This window comes from Oncorhynchus kisutch, linkage group LG1 (assembly GCF_002021735.2).
Source record: "Oncorhynchus kisutch isolate 150728-3 linkage group LG1, Okis_V2, whole genome shotgun sequence".
NCBI lineage: Eukaryota > Metazoa > Chordata > Actinopteri > Salmoniformes > Salmonidae > Oncorhynchus > Oncorhynchus kisutch.
The window spans coordinates 34,727,282-34,745,976 of record NC_034174.2 but is presented as its reverse complement, the minus strand read 5'-3'; the positions used below and the strand labels follow the sequence as shown (position 1 = coordinate 34,745,976).

Here is an 18,695-nt window from a genome sequence, read left to right as displayed (position 1 = left end):
AAAACTAGAAGTTAGTTTAGTCTAAATATAATTAGCACATGGTTTGGAGGGCTTTCAGATAGGAATCTTAATAGCCTAGAATTAAATACTTAATGATTTAAGTTTTTTTTTACATGATGAACATTAACATTTATCAATCAAAAGAATGAAAGTAATACAAATATCAAGCTAAACAGACTGTTAAGTTTCCAGAATTTTTTTACATCATGCATTACATCACTCTTTACATCACCGTCATAGCCTATGGTTCTTTAACGATCATTTTAGATCTTGGTTAATCATTTAAGACAGCAATTGCATTTGATGAACATCAGGGTTTCAAATGTTTTGTCAGTCATTGAGCAACAGCGAGGCCTGAACATTCTTCCAGCGATCTAACTAATTGATTAGATTAGTTTAGAAAAATTGTATTTATCTTTGTGTAGCATAAGATTAATCAATGTAAATGCACAAACATAGCTATTAAAACAATTCTAAAAATAAACCTGCAATACAGCATGCTGGGAAATATGATGGGCATGGTTTTGGTTCAAAGGGATGTGTATGAGTTTCAGGCCCCTGTATTAGGGAAAACTGGGCCCTCAAAATAAGGCCTTATGAAATACATATGGTATTATCCTAAATAAAAGTGACGTTACGTTTGATACTGGAGCTCTGACGCATGCTTCGAAATTGCTAAGCAGCTTACTTCGAAGCAGTGTACCGATTCATGTATCAGAAGTACGTAAACAATGACGGCCAAAGCTTTGTTTGATCACATGCTTTTTCAAACCATGTATTGCAAAATCCCACTAAATCACCGTAGTTCCGGTGCTTTCTTAGATTCCAAGCTGCTTTCAAACATGACCTTCACTGGACACTAATTACAAATCTAGTTAGGATTTTGTAGCAAATGTTTCATTAGGTTGAGTAGGGAACATTCAGGGACGTGAGGGCATGGGAGACATAGAAGACACTTTGTTTTGAAACCACACTTTTTTCACCGTTGAAATAATTTATTTAGTATAAGTTTGTCTTAAGCAAACCTAAATAAATCCATAGATTATGTTTTTGAAAAAAATAGTAAACTTGAAGGCAAACATGTGAACCTGGTATTCCAATTGATTGAGGGCTACTACAGCCAACAACTTACTGCTGCGGCAGTAAAAAATAAAATATATACACAGTTGAAGTCGGAAGTTTACATACACCTTAACCAAACACATTTAAACTCAGTATCAGAATTCCTGACATTTAATCAGAGTAAAAATTCCCTGTTTTAGGTCAGTTAGGATCACCACTTTATTTTAAGAATGTGAAATGTCAGAATAATAGTAGAGAGAATTATTTATTTCAGCTTGTATTTCTTTCATCACATTCCCAGTGGGTCAGAAGTTTACATACACTCAATTTGTATTTGGTAGCATTGCCTTTAAATTGTTTAACTTGGGTCAAATGTTTTGGGTAGCCTTCCACCAGCTTCCCACAATAAGTTGGGTGAATTTTGGTCCATTCCTTCTGACAGAGCTGGTGTAACCGAGTCAGGTTTGTAGGCCTCCTTGCTCACACACACTTTTTCAGTTCTGCCCACAAATTTTCTATAGGATTGAGGTCAGGGCTTTGTGATGGCCACTCCAATATCTTGACTTTGTTGTCCTTAAGCCATTCTGCCACAACTTTGGAAGTATGCTTGGGGTCATTGTCCATTTGGAAAACCCATTTGCGTCCAAGCTTTAACTTCCTGACGGATGTCTTGAGATGTTGCTTCAATATATCCACATAAATTTTCCTACCCTATGATGCTTCTACACCTGCATTGCTTGCTGTTTGGGGTTTTAGGCTGGGTTTCTGTACAGCACTTTGAGATATCAGCTGATGTACGAAGGGCTATATAAATAAATTTGATTTGATTTGATTTGATCTATTTTGTGAAGTGCACCAGCCCCTCCTGCAGCAAAGCACCCCCACTACATGATGCTGCCAGTCCCGTGCTTCATGGTTGGGATGGTGTTCTTAAGCTTGCAAGCCTCCGCCTTTTTCCTCCAAACATAATGGTCATTATGGCCAAACTGTTCTATTTTTGTCTCATCAGACCAGAGGACATTTCTCCAAAAAGTATGATCTTTGTCCCAATGTGCAGTTGCAAACCATAGTCTGGCTTTATGGCGGTTTTGGAGCAGTGGCTTCTTCCTTGCTAAGCGGCCTCGATATAGGACTAGTTTTTCCTGTGGCTATAGATACTTTTGTACCTGTTTCCTCCAGCATCATAACAAGGTCCTTCGCTGTTGTTCTGGGATTGAGTTGCACTTTTCCGAAGTACGTTCATCTCTAGGAGACAGAACGAGTCTCCTTCCTGAGTGGTATGACGGCTGCTTGGTCCCATGGTGTTTATACTTGCGTACTATTGTTTGTACAGATGAACGTGGTACCTTCAGCCGTTTGTAATGGCATTTATGCGACGATAGTCCGTACATAGTCCGTACATAAGCAGGACTTACCGTCAGGCTTAGGAAGGAGGATACACAGGGAACTCCAAGAGCTGTTACTGGGTTTTGCCATTTCATTCTGTAATAAATAAGCTACCTCACTTTTCATTACATCCCTTTTCTTAGCGTTAACCCGGTATGGTTGCTGACGTATACGAGCAGTGTTCCCCACATCCACGTCATGTTCCAAGATGGACGTGTGACTTGGAACGTCCTGAAACACATTGAGAACTATTTATTAATAGGACATTATCCAAATGTTCAATTTGAGAGGGTAACTTTTTCAGCATGGAGATGGCGGGCTGGACCAGCTTACCCGAGGAGCTGTCTGGAGAGTCACGCATATAATATGCTTTCAGCATGTTAACATGACACACACCTGAAGAACGCCTACGAACCAGGGTTTTTATCACATAATTGGTGTCACAGAGTTTCTTTTCCACAAGATATGGCCAAAGGGCTTCCCAGGTGGCGCAGTGGTCTAGGGTACAGCATCTCTGTGCCACCAGAGACTATGGGTTCGCGCCCAGGCTCTGTCGCAGCCGGCCGCGATCGGGAGGTCCATGGGGCGACGCACAATTGGCATAGAATCGTCCGGGTTTGGCCGGTAGAGATATCCTTGTCTCATCGCGTACTAGCAACTCCTGTGGCGGGCCGGGCGCAGTGCACGCTAACCAGGTCGCCAGGTGCACTGTGTTTCCTCCGACACATTTTTGCGGCTGGCTTCCGGGTTGGATGCGCGGCTGTGTTAAGCAGTGCGGCTTGGTTGGGCTGTGTTTCGGAGGACGCATGGCTTTCGACCTTCGTCTCTCCCGAGCCCGTACAGGAGTTGTAGAGATGAGACAAGATAGTAACTACTAACAATTGGATACCATGAATTTGTGGAGAAAATGGGGTATAATAATAAAATGTAAAAACCATTTTTTTTTAAATACGTTCTGACAGATGAGCCAGGGATGGGAACCAAAACCAAAACTGGATCCCCTTGTGCAAAAGAACGGCCAACAGCCTCTTTGTCATGTAATTTCATGTGTTTGAGACAAAGAGAGAGACTTTTGTGCCAACGCACATGCGGCGCTCAGTCTCTCCCGCATCTTTTCTGACATAATCCAACACATTTTTAGGGGCGCTACTGGGTGTAGGAGATAGTTTTGAAGGAGCATATCCTTTTAGCGGACCCCATGGGGTGTGTTCAAACACAAGGTCAGCAGGGCTGAAGCATAATGACTCTTGTATTGTTTCCCTGATAGCAAATAAGACAAAGGGCACCCACCCCCATCCCAATCGGTATTGGTATCCATGCAATACTTGCGTAGAGTCGCCTTAAGCGTCTGATGCCAGCATTCAAGGGCCCCTTGACTCTCCGGATGATTCGGACTGGAGACCTGATGGGAAATACAGTCTAACACATTTGAGAACAGTTTTGACATACATTTTGTTCCCTGATCAGTTTGGATTACTTTAGGGAGTCAAAACATAGAGAAGAACTTCGCTAGTGCCTTAACCACAGTCTTAGCCGTTATAGTATGGAGAGGGATAGCCTCTGGGTATCGAGTAGCACAGCACATCGTTAGTTAGAACTGGTTACCTGACCTAGTTTTTGGCAACAGACCTACACAATCAATTATCAATCATTCAAACGGTTCCCCCCCAACAGGAATCGGGCAGAGCTGCGCACAAGAAACTGTTTGAGTCGCTTTCCCAGTGAGTTGACATACATGACATGTTTTACAAAATTGGACAATGTCAGACTTCAAACCTGGCCAGAAAAAAAATTATGAAGGACTTCGTGATCTCCAAATGTCTGGACCACACCTGGTCATGGACGAGTGACAGCCCCTGCTGTCAGAACGGTGTAGGAACAACCACTTGAACCACTTCACTCCAGTTACTGACTGTTATGAGCTGCCCATTTACACATCAAAACTCCTGCTTCCATAAAGTAGGCGGTCTCCCTAGTTTTAGCTTCCTCAATGGAAATTACCGAAGCAAAACACTTGCAAAGACTGGTGTCTCCCTTTTGACATTCAATCACCTTCTCGGGGGTGACAGACAAAAGAATGTAACGTAATTGGGGCGTGATTTTGCTTTCCCATGCCTTAGTTGTTTTTACGGGGGTAAAAACCGTCAGCCTTGCAGAAGGAATACGATGCATTGTCTGCTACCTCAACATTCTCAAAAATGGAACTACACAATCACCACATCTCCCAGCTTGCGAGATTGTGCCCTCGTTAACACAAGCAGGAAAAACATGGGGAAATGCTTGAACCAATTTATCATCTGCAGTTTTGATTTATGGGTTGTCTACTACTTCTAACACAGGAGTTACGTTACCACCAGCGATATTGTTCCCTAGTAGCAATGGGACTCCTTTTACAGGCAGTGTTGACACTACACCAACATGGAAACGTCCTGATACCAAGTCTGACACTAAGTGGACCCAGTGTAATGGTACAGGTATGGAAACAACCAGCAGATATAAAACAGAGCATAGATAGGATCCGGTTTCCCAAATGCTGAATCAGTAACTCGGTTCAACGGACGAGCCAAAGACGGTACTAAAACCCACGCTTTTTAATTTAGGGGATGGTGACAGGGATTGTTTCGGTTTATTTGGCAAAACTGGGCAGTCCGCAATCACGTGACCCTTTTGGTGAAATCATGCGAAGGCTAGGGTCGTTGTAGAAGTAAAAAAAAAAAAAACGAACGAGGCACTGAAGATGTTAGGCTTTCAAAATGAGGCACACCAGCGTACTCATCTGCCAACACTGCTGCCTGGGCCAATGTCGCCACTTTCTGTTCATTTCAATGAATTACTACTCTCAGGCAGGTTGCTTTTAAAATCCTCCAACAGCATCAACTTCCGAATATCAAAGGTGTTAGCGTAACGGGCCGAACACCAGCGATTGAACATACTTTTTGTCCCTAGCAAACTCAACAAAAGTACGGTGAGAGGGTTTGTGGTTCCTGAAGCGCTGCCTTTAAGCTTCAGGCACCAACTCATAAGCCCGCAACACGGTTGTTTTAACTATATCGTATAGTGTAAACTTGTCTTCCAGGGAGAAAGCGGCTATTACTTCCTGGGCTTTTCCAGACAATTTAGATTGCAACAGGAGCGGCCAAACCTTGAGTGGCCAATGCAGCGCAGCGGCCACATGCTCAAACGCAGAGAAATAAGGATCAACTTCCGAAATGGAAGGACTAATGCAATATTTTTACTCACTTCAAAGTAGGCTTGATGATGGGTAGGTTGTGGAGTTGTCAGATCCTCACCTCCTTGTCGGTTTATATAGCCATTTTCCTAATTTCTAAATCAATCCTGTGGATTTAATAATCCCGGATGAGCCCCCCATTATGTTACGTACGCCCCCTGGGCAGAGGGAACGCAACACCCTGCTACAACTCAACTCCCCGTGGAGTGAAAAAGGTATGTGATCGTAGGTGCAGGGGAAGGACAACAGAGACAGAAAAAAATGACCATTTACAGTGAATTTATTATTCCTAACACAGAAATGTGGGGAAAAGGGGCTGGACAGAACTAAAGAAAATAAAGTAAAAGTTAAATAGTCCCCTCTCCTACCTACCCACTACTTATCTAATCTTTTAGCACCTCCTGGCGAGCTAACCAAAATACAGGGGGTGGTCCGCCCAGGTCTTGCCTAGTGTGCAGACAGTAAATACTACAGTTTATGTATGCCCGCAGGCCTCTTGCCTAAACACTCCAAAGGTGCATTCCCCCCCCCCCCCCCCCCCCCCCAGGAACAAATAAAACAGAATAATTACTAACTGGAAGTGAACAATTTCAATAATCAAAAACACTAAGCCCTATTGGCCTACACATACAGGAGAAGCAGCTACAAAATACTTCAACAAAACTTTCACAGACTAACAACCAACACAGGACATCAAAGAAGCTCTCTCCTCCTGACCAAGGATCACTGGCTTTTATCCAGCTGTAGAAGGAGTTGGTAATTGAAGAAAGTTGTTTCCCCTGACTAGAGGGAGGGTTCAGAGCGCCAATCATCGATGGGGCCGACCAATCAGCTGCTTGAAGAATACAAGATTCCATTTCCTGAAATACACACACACATACATACAAACCCACAACAACACAGAAACTGGGGAACGTAACATAGTCTTCTTATGTCTTACCAGTCACCATGAGCTTGCATGTTCCTTAAAAAACAATAGGCTTTGTTGTAAAGGGTGTGGATGTTTTTCTTTTGTAAATTACTGATGACTCATTTTAACCACACTTAATTCTCTAATCTCTTTCTCCTTTAATATACCAGAGAGCTGAGTTGCTATGGGAACAGGAACTGTATGTTCCATTTTGTTACTCTGCATCTGCCCCTACTGCCACACCTTCCCTGCAAATGTAAGTGACATGCTCCAAGTTCACCCCTTATCAAACACAATCCTACACACACACACACACACACACACACACACACACACACACACACACACACACACACACACACACACACACACACACACACACACACGTCACATCACATTTACAATATAATTAGTTCTCTCAGCTTCAGGCAGGCCAGTCCTCTTCTCTTTCTCCCCTCGTCTCCTCTTCCCCGATCTCGCTGTCTCACGTCACTCTTTCTCATTTTCTCCCCATAACACTTTATTTTACTCTTTATCTCTTGCTGTCTCTCTTCCTCTCCCTCTCTTTCTCAAACAGAGCTAGTGGGCAGACTCAGCTGAACCGTACTGACAGTGTGGACTGTTTGTGTGAACAGGAACAGAGCAGATCTGGGATCAGCACTCCATCTCCAGATGTGTCAGAACGAGAAATATATAGGCCAACATCAGCACACTGGAGCTCAGACAGACCCAGATAATTCATTATTAGATACATTTTATGATGCTGCATTAGAATGGAAGAAAATATAAATGGCTGTCTGACTGATTTAATCTTGTCTCTTATCCAGACGGTAGTCCCAGGTGGGAGTGGGCCCAGAGCAAGGCCTCAGTGTGAGTACAGCACCTGCAACATTATTGTTTTAACACAACCATTAACATTATGATACTGCATTATGATCACATTTATATGTCTGTTATATCACAGTTATCAATGTTATTGTATTGTAACATCCTCATCTGTGTGCAGTCTAGTGAGCTGGACCCTGCTCTGAGGAAGCTGCTCAGGAAGGCGGGGCTAAACGAGGAGGATATGAAGGACAGACACACCCTCCTCCTAGAGGGGCACTGAGATGATCAGAAAGAGCTTTCGATCAGTGAGAGAATATGACTGTGGCATGTCAATGACAGTTGTAGACAATTTCCAATACATGGTGAATTTGATGTGTGGTTAGTACAATGGTGTCTGTGTGCACGTATGATAGGTGGGCTCACCTTCTGCTGTAGTCTGAACTGATCTGTATCTCTCTCTATCTCATCTCATCCACAGTCTGTGACGCAGTGGTGACCTGTCATTCAGGGCAGAGCCCCACCTGTTAAGCTTTTTGTTGCCTGTTTTTCATGTTATTTTGGCATTAATACATGTCACACATGTTTGCAAACAATGTAAAATAATAATTGAGTTAATAAAGCTACAAACAAACTTGGTCTCTTTTTTGCTTTCTTGAGTAAAGCGCCTCCAAAATGCAGGTGTTTCAGCCTGGCTCTGTGCTTTCTGTGATGGTGGGGCAACCAGCGGAAAATATAGAGCTTAGGGGTTGGTAATGTTCTCTAGTTGCGCCGTGATTGGCTCACTCATGGGGACACGTCACCGCAAAAATCTACGAGTAGAGCTCAAATTCAAGCCCCTTGGGTGCTGCTATAGAGTTACATTAGAAGTGCCCATCCAAGAAGGCTCAAGGTCATTGGCCAGATAAAATGACGTCAAATCACATATCAGTAGCTTTGATTGGACTGATCATGTCAACATCATACTTTCAAAATCTAAGCTAGCAGTCATCATCATGAATCAAGTCAACAATATACTGGACAATTATTTTCAATCCGTGCCACATGAAGAGAAATTATAGGTAAAACGCATCGGTGCTCTTCGGCCATTGGACATAAACCTTACACTAGTCGGAAATCAACAATGAGGGGTTTGCAAGGAATCAGAGGCTAACTGCAAGCATTGCAAAGCAATCACTAGCCTGCTATTCAGTGGAGTGGGTGTGTGGTCCAAGTCTGGGTTTAAGGGTCTCTTTTCCAAGCTTAAAAGGACAAACATTACAACATTGACCATGCCGTTAATACAGCATGATGTCTGCTGCGCTCGAATCAACTGGGAAATGAGAAATCTCAGACTTCAGTGAGTTCAAAACAACTGGTTTCTCTGGGAAAAAAACTAGCTCCAACTGGGAAAATACGTTTTGAACGGTCATCCAACTCGGAATTGCAAGTCAGGAACTCAGGCCTTTTTCTAGAGCTCCGACCTGAAGATCACTGACATCATGATTCAACCGTATTTTTTAATGAGTTCCCAGCTATCTCAAAAGCACCATAAATCCAGAGAATGCCAGACTTTGATGACAAAATTTGCAGAGGAAGGACTGCCGCACCACCTTCCAGTTCAAGTGAGCACAGCACAAGGTCCAAAAAATGTATTGTATGCTGCTGCATAAATGATCTAATATGCCAGGAGATATGTATACTATAGCTAAGAAAGTAATACTAAGTATGTTGTGTAGTAAGCTTTTAGTAGCCCATGTGCCTCAACCTAATAATTTGGTCCCTTTTCCCTTCATAATTTTGCCTACTGTTCTGACTTGGTGGTGCACATGCAGCCTTTGTAAGAGCTTTCATGGTCTGCTTATATGCTCCCTTTACTAATCCTTTGGTTCTGACTTGGTGTACAGGGAGAATACTGTAAGAATGGCCCATGACCTGAATTCTGTCGCTGTACATTTCATAAGTGCCGAACAAAGTTATATTGACTACGTCCGTACTAGCTCATTCATTAATGTCTTAATTGAACTTACGGATTGCCTCTTATTTTGGGCTCCCGAGCGGCGCAGATGTCTAAGGCACTGCATCTCAGTGCAAGAGGCGTCACTACAGTCCCTGGTACGAATCCAGGCTGTATCACATCTGGCAGTGATTGGGAGTCCCATAGGGCGGCGCACAATTGACCCAGCGTTGTCTGGGTTTGGCCGGGGTAAGCCCTCATTGTAAATGAGCGCACAATTAGCCCAGTGTAGTCCAGGTTAGGGGAGGATTTGGCCGGCCGGATGTCCTTGTCCCATCGCGCTCTGCTCTAGTGACTCTTGTGGCGGGCCGTGGGCATGCTGACATGGTTGCCAGTTGTATGGCGTTTCCTCCGACACATCCGGGTTAAGCGAGCAGTGTGTCAAGAAGCAGTGTGGGTTGGCAGGGTCGTGTTTTGGAGGACGCATGGCTCTTTTACGGGAGTTGCAGTGATGGGACAAGACTGTAATTACCAATTGGATATCATGAAATTGGGGAGAAAAAAAGCTGTAAAAAAAATTGTTTGTTTGTTTACGCAGGTCAGCCATATCAGCTGTTTTTTTTAAATGGCAGTAAATGAGGCTGAATGAACTGATTCGCTGCCAGACAAGGCTCTGCTGATAGCCAGGTGTAGCGGTGGTAAGGTGTTGGGACTCTGCTGTTGGGACAGTTTTATGTAGGCCCTAACAGTTTGTGGGCACTGTTTCTCACCGCTATAGTGCAATTAATATATTGTTTAGTGTTGTGACTTTGCTGGCATGCATCCCCCCCAAAATTGAGGGAGTTTGCCCCACCAAGATTTACATGCTAAAATCGCCACTGGTTTTGTCAGGTCAGTCATGTTCTGCAACTCATCATTATGTCTGCCCTCTCTGCAGAGCTGGATTCTTGCAGTGGGTGCAGCTGTAGAGATCCCAGCTGAGAGGAGAAATATCTTGCTTTCACAAGCGTTCTCTTCTTTTTAATGAATTCTGCTTTTGAAAAAAGTTTGCATCATTATTCTTTCTAAGATGTATTGTGGAAGTACTGATATTTTATTGAAGATTGCAATGCACAATCAAGCCCTTTCTAAGAAATTAAATATGTGAAATCCTTTCCATTGAACTATGACAAAATGTCCTATGAATTGTGTGAATGTGTGTGAGAAAGAGAGAGATGTTATGAGTTTATGAACGTTCTCATTCTTGCTGACCTCATCACAACTCAACACAACACAAGTGGTGACCCCTGATCTTATTGCCACATAGGCTGTCATCTTTTGATTAATGTGAACCCAACCATATTAAAAAAAAAAAAAAAAATGTATTTTCAAAGATTAGTCATTACTGCTAGTGAAAAACTCAATTTACCTAGTGCTCACATAACCCCGTGCCTGTTGTAGCGCATCTGCGCTGTCTGAAATCCTCTCCGTCCTGTTGGACAGGACTTGCATGCCTCTCCAAACGTGACTCCATTCATTGCCATCAAGCACCGCGGAGAGACGCACACAACGAAACAACGCTGGCAACGAGCAGCTCTCCTTCAAACGTGGACTATGAGGGGTTCCTGCCCACCACGAGCCACGCAAGACTGGACAGGTAGGGTTTCAACACATATGGAGTTGTAACATGTATAATTTCATGATGGATGCGATGAGGGAGTTTCAACGAGGACATACTGCCTAGTGCGTCGGCTAGCTAGCGCGCGGCAGAGGAAGTAAACAAGGTTGTCATGTAGGCTAGGTCTACATACAACAACAGAACCATATCGACTCTTCAAATAATAATAAAGCGATGTCAACCGATTTTCTTTTTTAGAAGCAACAGACGAATATTGTCAGCGTTCGCAAATACCGCTGTTCATAGTGCCCCTCTAAGTAGCATCGCAATCTGTCTAGCTAGTGAACCGTCAACTGTCAGTGACTATTGGTTGGTTAGTCAATGTTAGTACATGTAGCGTTTTTATTAGTGGAATCGTGGTGATGACAGCTGTTAGTCAAAATGTATCTTGCTAGTCTATTTCATGATTAAATATGCGTTTAAATATTGTGCAATACATGCTATGTGAGAGGCAATGTTTTGGGAAATTAAATACATTGCGCATATTTGATCCACAAATAGCATATCACGCAGTGCCCTGAATATGGAAGTTTCTGATGACTCCACCAACAGTGGAGAAGAGAATCATGCTACATTAAATCTAGCTCCTACTACATCGATTCGGCCAAGTTCAATATTAACGAAACATGGAAATGATGAAACACCTACCTTGTGCCTATGTTGCATGCTTTTCTTTGTTTGCTGAAATCCATATTTTTTTTGTGAACAAATACAACCTCTGAGTGTTTGCTCAGCGCAAATGTGCATGTGCCGATTGAATCTCAACAAGGAAACAGTCAGTGGTTGTATTTGATTAACGTTTATTGAAAAGTATGGATTTTAGCAAAGAAAGCCACACAACTACAGAGGACAAACATCGGTACAAGGTAGGCGTTTCATTTAAACATTTTTTTAAAATATTGACCTTGTCGAACCGATGTGGTTGGAGCTAGATTACACAAAACTTGGTCTCTGCGCCACTCCGTTTTCTAAATATATATATTAATATATATATATATTACCTTTATTTAACTAGGCAAGTCGGTTTAGAACAAATTATTATTTACAAGACGGCCTACCCCGGCCAAACACTAACGACGCTGGGCTAATTGTGCGCCGCCCTGTCCTTCACCATGGAGTGGTTTAGTTTGCTAAGCCCTGAACTGACATCTGCAGGACTGGAGAAGTGGGGTGTGTGAATGTGTACCATAATAGTGTTTATGTAGGGGAGGCTTTACCCTTGGGAACGTATTATCTAATCTAAGTTCTTTAAAATGGTATTTACATGTGGCTTTGTATTTTAAAGCCCAATCCTTGTCATAGAATGCTATGATTCTTAGGCCTATATATTGAACCATGTGTCACCATAAACCTCCTGTCAGATGCAAGCATTTAATTGCTGAGTACTGCACATAGCCTAACCCATTCGTAGATGCCTTGACGATAGTATCTTCTGGCAGGGAGAGTTTTGTTAAGAGCCCGGTTTTGGAAACAAATGGAATGTATATTTCCAGTCATTGAGAAATAATCATTAAAAAAGGGTTAAATTACTACACCTTATTAGGGCTAGGGTTCCCACACAGCCATATTCCCATGTTACAGCACTTACTTATTAGGGCTAGGGTTCCCACACAGCCATATTCCCATGTTACAGCACTTACTTGTGTAAAACAGAGGCGTAGCTACCTGTGCTAATTAGCCATCTGTTTCTCCGAAGAACTGTGTGCAAATAGAAGACGGCCACAAACGTGTTGTTATAAAAAATATATTGTCGGCTGCAACTGTAAAACCTCTTAAAACAGTGTACACTAAGTGTGTATTTTGTATTCGTGAAATAATTTTGATGTGATAAGGGCTTTATGTTTCTATAACGGTAACGCAATTGAGAATCAATTCACGTTTAGATGGAGTTTTTGGTTGTTTTGGCTGTCAGAGCCAATTGGCCACTCAACAGAACGCGTACGGTCCTTGGACTATAAGGAGTAACATTAGGCTCCTTTAGGCTACGTGTATCCCAATAATGGACTGACTTCTGTTCTGTGGGATTCTGAAAGCCTTGGTGAACTGTAGTCTGTCTGTGGCATGAGAGAAAACAGCATTCTTTGTTAATACTTATACAGCTACAGACTCAGTTTAATTTACTGACACTGTTAGAAGAGCCATATAAGGTCTGTTTCTTCCATATGTGGGACTGTCAGATTTCGCTTCCAGAAGGCTTGGCTATTTCTCTATGAACAATCAATTTGTTGTCCCATATCAAGGGCGCAGCATGAACATGACCATCAATTTCAGACTGGACACATGCTGTATGTAGGCTGGAGTGTGAGTGCACAAGCTGGTTTTCACTGAGTGTCCAACAATGGTAAAAAGCATTACAATGTTGGCAGTTGAATAGGTAAACTTTCTTCTGCTGTTGTCTGACTACACAGTATACCATTTCTATCTCCATATTTAAACAGCTGATGCTGTATGTTATCCCATGACTCAGTCATTATGACACTGCACTATTATGCAAGACCCCTGTTCTGGCATCAAAACAAGCTCAGACCTTCCATTAACCAGATTGGCGCACATTCAACAAATCTGATCTAACAAAGTGGATTTTTGTCAAATCCGCCATGTTTTATGTATTGTAACAGGTGCAGAACGTTGTTATTTAAGTTTGATTTAGATATAGTTGGCTGTTTTTCACTACATAACATGTAGAAGTTGTCCCTTTTCAGGTTGAGAAGAAGTGACTGCTAAATGCTAACTCCCGTTCATATAAGCTGGTCAGTAATTTTTAACTGTAATGCAGTTTATTGGTAACAATGACATGAACATGTGTTGGGGTTGACATCCATACAAGCATTATACTCAGATTTTTATCTCAACATAGTGTGAAATACACATAAACAATGAAATGTAGGCACATTTTGCTGGGGGGCAAGAGGAGCCTTGGGATCTTTCCCCCGCGGCCCTTTCTCCCACGTGTTTCCATGGCAATTCCATTGTTTTGGTCTAGTTCGACTTGACCTCTTTACCGCATCTATATGGAACCTGAATGCTTCTAATGAGGACATTAGCAGCAGGAGCATCATCATCACCACCTTCTATTCTTCAGTATTGATCCAAGTCAGGCTGGACCATGTGACTGACTTTTTCAACTTCTCCCTGACCATGTCTGGAATGTCTGCATGTTTCAAGCAGACCACCTTAGTCCCTGTGCCCAAGAACCCCAAGGTAACTTGACTAAATGACTATCGCTATCACTCACAGCTGCACATAGCAAATTCTCCAGTGTTAAATCAATCCTGACAGTGTTAAATTTAACACTGGGCCACTGTCTATACAGGTCCATGATAATGAGTGTTAAATGAACACTGCTTAGTGCTGATGGGGTTACACCTTAACAGCAATGTTCCCTCGTTTTTTTCCGGTACTGAGCAAACTTCAGGTTTAGTGAGTGCAAACCTGAACATTGTGAAAATTCTTTTCAACTTCCAGCATGTTTACTGTGAACCCTCTTTAAGTTACAGTTTCAGACACTGGTCAAGTAGGCTACTGTGGCCATTTGATCATAATGTAGGCCTACCAGAGTGGCCTGCAATAAAAAACAATGGATAAAATGCATCCCATAACATTTTAACATGGAAATAGATGTTCTATCATTCAGCCGACAATAGCAGCTAATGTGTGGTGATCAATGTATGCTTAAATTCCTTGACTTCTGAAAAAAACATGCAGGGCTTGAAATTAACCTGTTTATCCACTCATTCAGACAATGAGGTGACTGAAAATGTTGTTTGATGCAACAACAAAAAAACACTTTACAAAATAAAATGCATTTTTATTCCCATACAATTATTACAGAGAATCAGACATTATCCAACCCCTGCCTATTGGCTACTTAGCTATTCAAGCCTGTATCAAAATGCAACACTGCCCCTTTTAAGACAAAAAAATACACTTTTTACCTGACTAGCTTTTCAAAGATGTCTAGAAATGTACAGGTTTTGTGCTCTTGTAGGAAGCAATCACTCCCCCATTGCTGACTACAAATGATCTATAACTGGGCTAACAACTCACTAACTATCAAAAGATATTATTATATAGTATATATATAGTATTTTACTTGCTATATTGTATTTACTTTGCCATCATGGCCTTTTTTGCCTTTACCTCCCTTCTCACCTCATTTGCTCACATTGTATATAGACTTGTTTATACTGCATTATTGACTGTATGTTTGTTTTTACTCCATGTGTAACTCTGTGTCGTTTTATCTGTCGAACTGCTTTGCTTTATCTTGGCCAGGTCGCAATTGTAAATGAGAACTTGTTCTCAACTTGCCTACCTGGTTAAATAAAGGTAAAAAAAAAAATATTAACAAATGTGCACACATGCTACATGCAGCTCTCGCTTTGATCTCAAAACAAGCACATCTTGGTTATGCCGCGCCGGTCTGTGTAGAGTATGGCTGAGTCCTGCATGTCAATGCAATAGAATCCTACTCTGATGCATTCTGCCTACAACAAAATCTCTTGCATAGTTAGTTTTGCATAAGAAGTCTTGCATAGTTAGTTTTGTTTCGGTATGTTGCGTTGAAAGTGGCTAATATTTTGTTGATTCGATCACAATTCCCTTTTTTGCCTACTATTTTTATTTTTTTACTGAATCTATGGCATTATTTAGGATGCTTAAAACAGAAGTTTATACTAAATAAAGCTAATTATTTGAACAACAGTGCAGAAAGTGTGGTTTCACATAATTCACCCTCGCGTCCCTGAATGTTCCATAGTTCCACACACTACCTGCTAAACTACCCGTCAGGTAAAACTTCATAGAAAATCCTAACTAGATTTGTAAGTATGGTGTCTAGTAGAGGTCGGTGTTTGAAAGCAGCTTGGAATTGAAGAAAGCATTGGAACCTCTGCAAAATCAGTGGGATCTCGCATTTTGTAACACACAGTTTGAAAAGGCATGTGATCAAACAAAGCTTTGGATGTCATTGATGACGTACCTCTGATAAAGTGACACGCATCGGCACACTGCTTTGAAGTTAGCCTCTTAGTGATTTCAGCGCATGCCTTGGAGCTCCAGTATCAACTGTAACATCACTACTAGGAAGTGTATATAGTTTACGCCAATGGTGTTGTGCAATAACACCTTGTATAGTATTTTTAACTTTAGGAAGTGTATATAGTTTACACCAATGGTGTTATGCAATAACAACTTGTATGCAATAACAACCAGCCAGAAGAGGACTGGCCACCCCACATAGCCTGGTTCCTCTCTACGTTTCTTCCTAGGTTTTGGCCTTTCTAGGGAGTTTTTCCTAGCCACCGTGCTTCTACACCTGCATTGCTTGCTTTTTGGGGTTTTAGGCTGGGTTTTCTGTACAGCACTTTGAGATATCAGCTGATGTACGAAGGGCTATATAAATACATTTGATTTGTATAGTATTTTTAACTTCAGGAAGTGTGTATAGTTTGCACCAACGGTGTTATGTAATAACACCTCATATAGTATTTTGAACCAACACATAAAGGTCCTTATCGCTTGACAAGATGTTAGGTGTTAGGTTATGGACATTACAATAGTATTTCTAAATCGTTATTGTCACATGCTGTTATATAAGCAAGTTATATACTTCAGCACTAGTAGTGGTCTTTTTTCATTTTAATTTACATAACCATAGACCACTTAAACTGGTACCACACTTCCACACACTGTCCCCATCAAGCCACACCCCCAATATAATTTCCCAGTGTCCCTTGCCTTTTCAAGTGAATTGTAGAGTTTCCACCCATGACTGTATGTGTTAGTGACAGTGACATGATTGTTACATTTGTTCTTTTTTAGTCCTGTGCAATTCACCAAGTGAGTTCCTACTGTAAACGAATGTTATCATTAAAATAAAACTGTTTGACAATACATATGACAATACATATGTTATCACTTACTTTGATGGATGAGTTTTACCTTGACACAGTGGTGCTAGGAACATCATGGTTTACAGGCCACATCAGGCCTGTAGGGCACATTTTTTGTTTGCCAAGCGCTGTGTAATTCTAATTGGAATACATCCAGAGTTAGGACATCCAACTGTTGGAACTTTTCATCAGCAACCTACATTCAGAATGACTGACATTGATCAAGGAGACTACCTAAACCATTTAAACTGGATCACACATTTCAGTAACAGGTGCAATAAATGTAACTAGCTGATTGGATTAGTTTAGAAATCATTCTGTTATGTATGCTTGTGTAGCATGAGATTAATCAATCAATCAATGTACATGCGAAAACACAGATATTAAAAACAATCCCCCAAAAACTAACTTCAGTAGAGCATGCTGGGAAATATGATAATGATGGGTGTGGTTTTGAAGGGAGTATTATACTCTGTGGAGAGTACAACTGACACAATCATTCTCACACACAACAGTGGTTATTATTAACGACAACATTGCGGTACTTTTACACCACTGAGTGTTCATTTAAACCCTGAATCGACATTAGAAATGTTACACTGAAAAATCAACACTCGGTAACACTGACCAATTTGCTGTGTAGCCATGAAATGCTTTGAAAGGCTGGTCATGGCTCACATCAAAACCATCATCCCAGACAACCTGGACCATGTTTCTACAACCAATCAAGTTGTAGAAACATCTCAAGGATGATCAATGGAAACAGGATGAACCTGAGTTCAATTTTGAGTCTTATAGCAAAGGGTCTGAATACTTATGTAAATAAGGTATCTGTTTTTTATTTTTGCCAACATTCCTAAAAACCTGTTTTTACTTAGTCTTTATCGGGTATTGTGTATAGACTAGATTTTTATTTATTTAATCAATTTTAAAATAAGGCTGTAACGTATATGGAAAAAGTAAAGATGTCTGAATACTTTCCGAAGGCACTGTATGTGAGAATGTTGTTCATTGACTACAGCTCAGCGTTCAACACCATAGTACATTCCAAACTCATCACTAAGCTTAGGACCCTGGGGCTGAACTCCTCCCTCTGCAACTGGATCTTGACGGGCCGCCCCCAGCTGGTGAGGGTAGGCTACAACACACACACTGACCCTCAACATGGAAGCCCCTCAGGGGTGCGTGCTAAGTCCCCTCTACTCCATGTTCACCCATGACTGCGTGGCCGAGCACGACTCGAGCACCATCATTAAGTTTGCTAAAGTTGACACGACGGTGGTAGGCATGATCAATGGCGATGAGACCGCCTATAGGGAGGAGGTCAGTGACTTGGCAGTGTGGTGCCAGGATAAAAACCTTTACATCAATATCAACAACAACAAAAAAAATTAACTGACTACAGGAAACGGAGGGCCAAGCACACCCCTATCCACATCGACAGGGCTTTAGAGGAGCGGATCGAGAGCTTCAAGTTCCTTGGTGTCCACATCATTAAGGAATTGACATGGGGCACACACACCAACACTGTTGTGAAAATGGCACGACAATGTCTCTTCCCCTAAAGAGGCTGAACAGATTTGGCATGGGCCCACAGATCCTCAATAAGTTCTTCAGCTGCACTATTGAGAGCATCTTGACTGGCGGCATCACCGCTTGGTTAGGCAACTGCTTGGCATCCGACTGCAAGGCACTGCAGAGGGTAGTACAACAGGAGCCTGAACAGCTTCAAGCCATAAGATTGCTAAATACCTACCCAAACCATCTGCATTGACCTCCCCTTTGCAGTAACTCTT

The 18,695-nt window shown here is 41.9% G+C and overlaps 1 protein-coding gene and 1 long non-coding RNA gene across 2 annotated transcripts in view; both read left to right on the top strand.

Annotated features, from left to right (window-relative positions):
* The first annotated feature begins 6,506 nt into the window (after positions 1-6,506).
* LOC109904150 (uncharacterized) lies at positions 6,507-8,029 on the top strand. Its single transcript, XR_002257133.2, has 3 exons — positions 6,507-6,843; positions 7,165-7,457; positions 7,594-8,029. It is a non-coding gene; the product is annotated as an uncharacterized LOC109904150 (long non-coding RNA).
* Positions 8,030-10,802: 2,773 nt separating this feature from the next.
* The window catches only part of LOC109895573 (6-phosphofructo-2-kinase/fructose-2,6-bisphosphatase 4-like), a 44,659-nt gene continuing 36,766 nt past the window's right edge, over positions 10,803-18,695 (top strand). Inside the window, exon 1 of the mRNA XM_020489371.2 lies at positions 10,803-10,984. Coding sequence (XP_020344960.1) covers positions 10,942-10,984 — 43 coding nt within the window. The 5' untranslated portion in view covers positions 10,803-10,941. The remainder of the gene's footprint in view (positions 10,985-18,695) is intronic.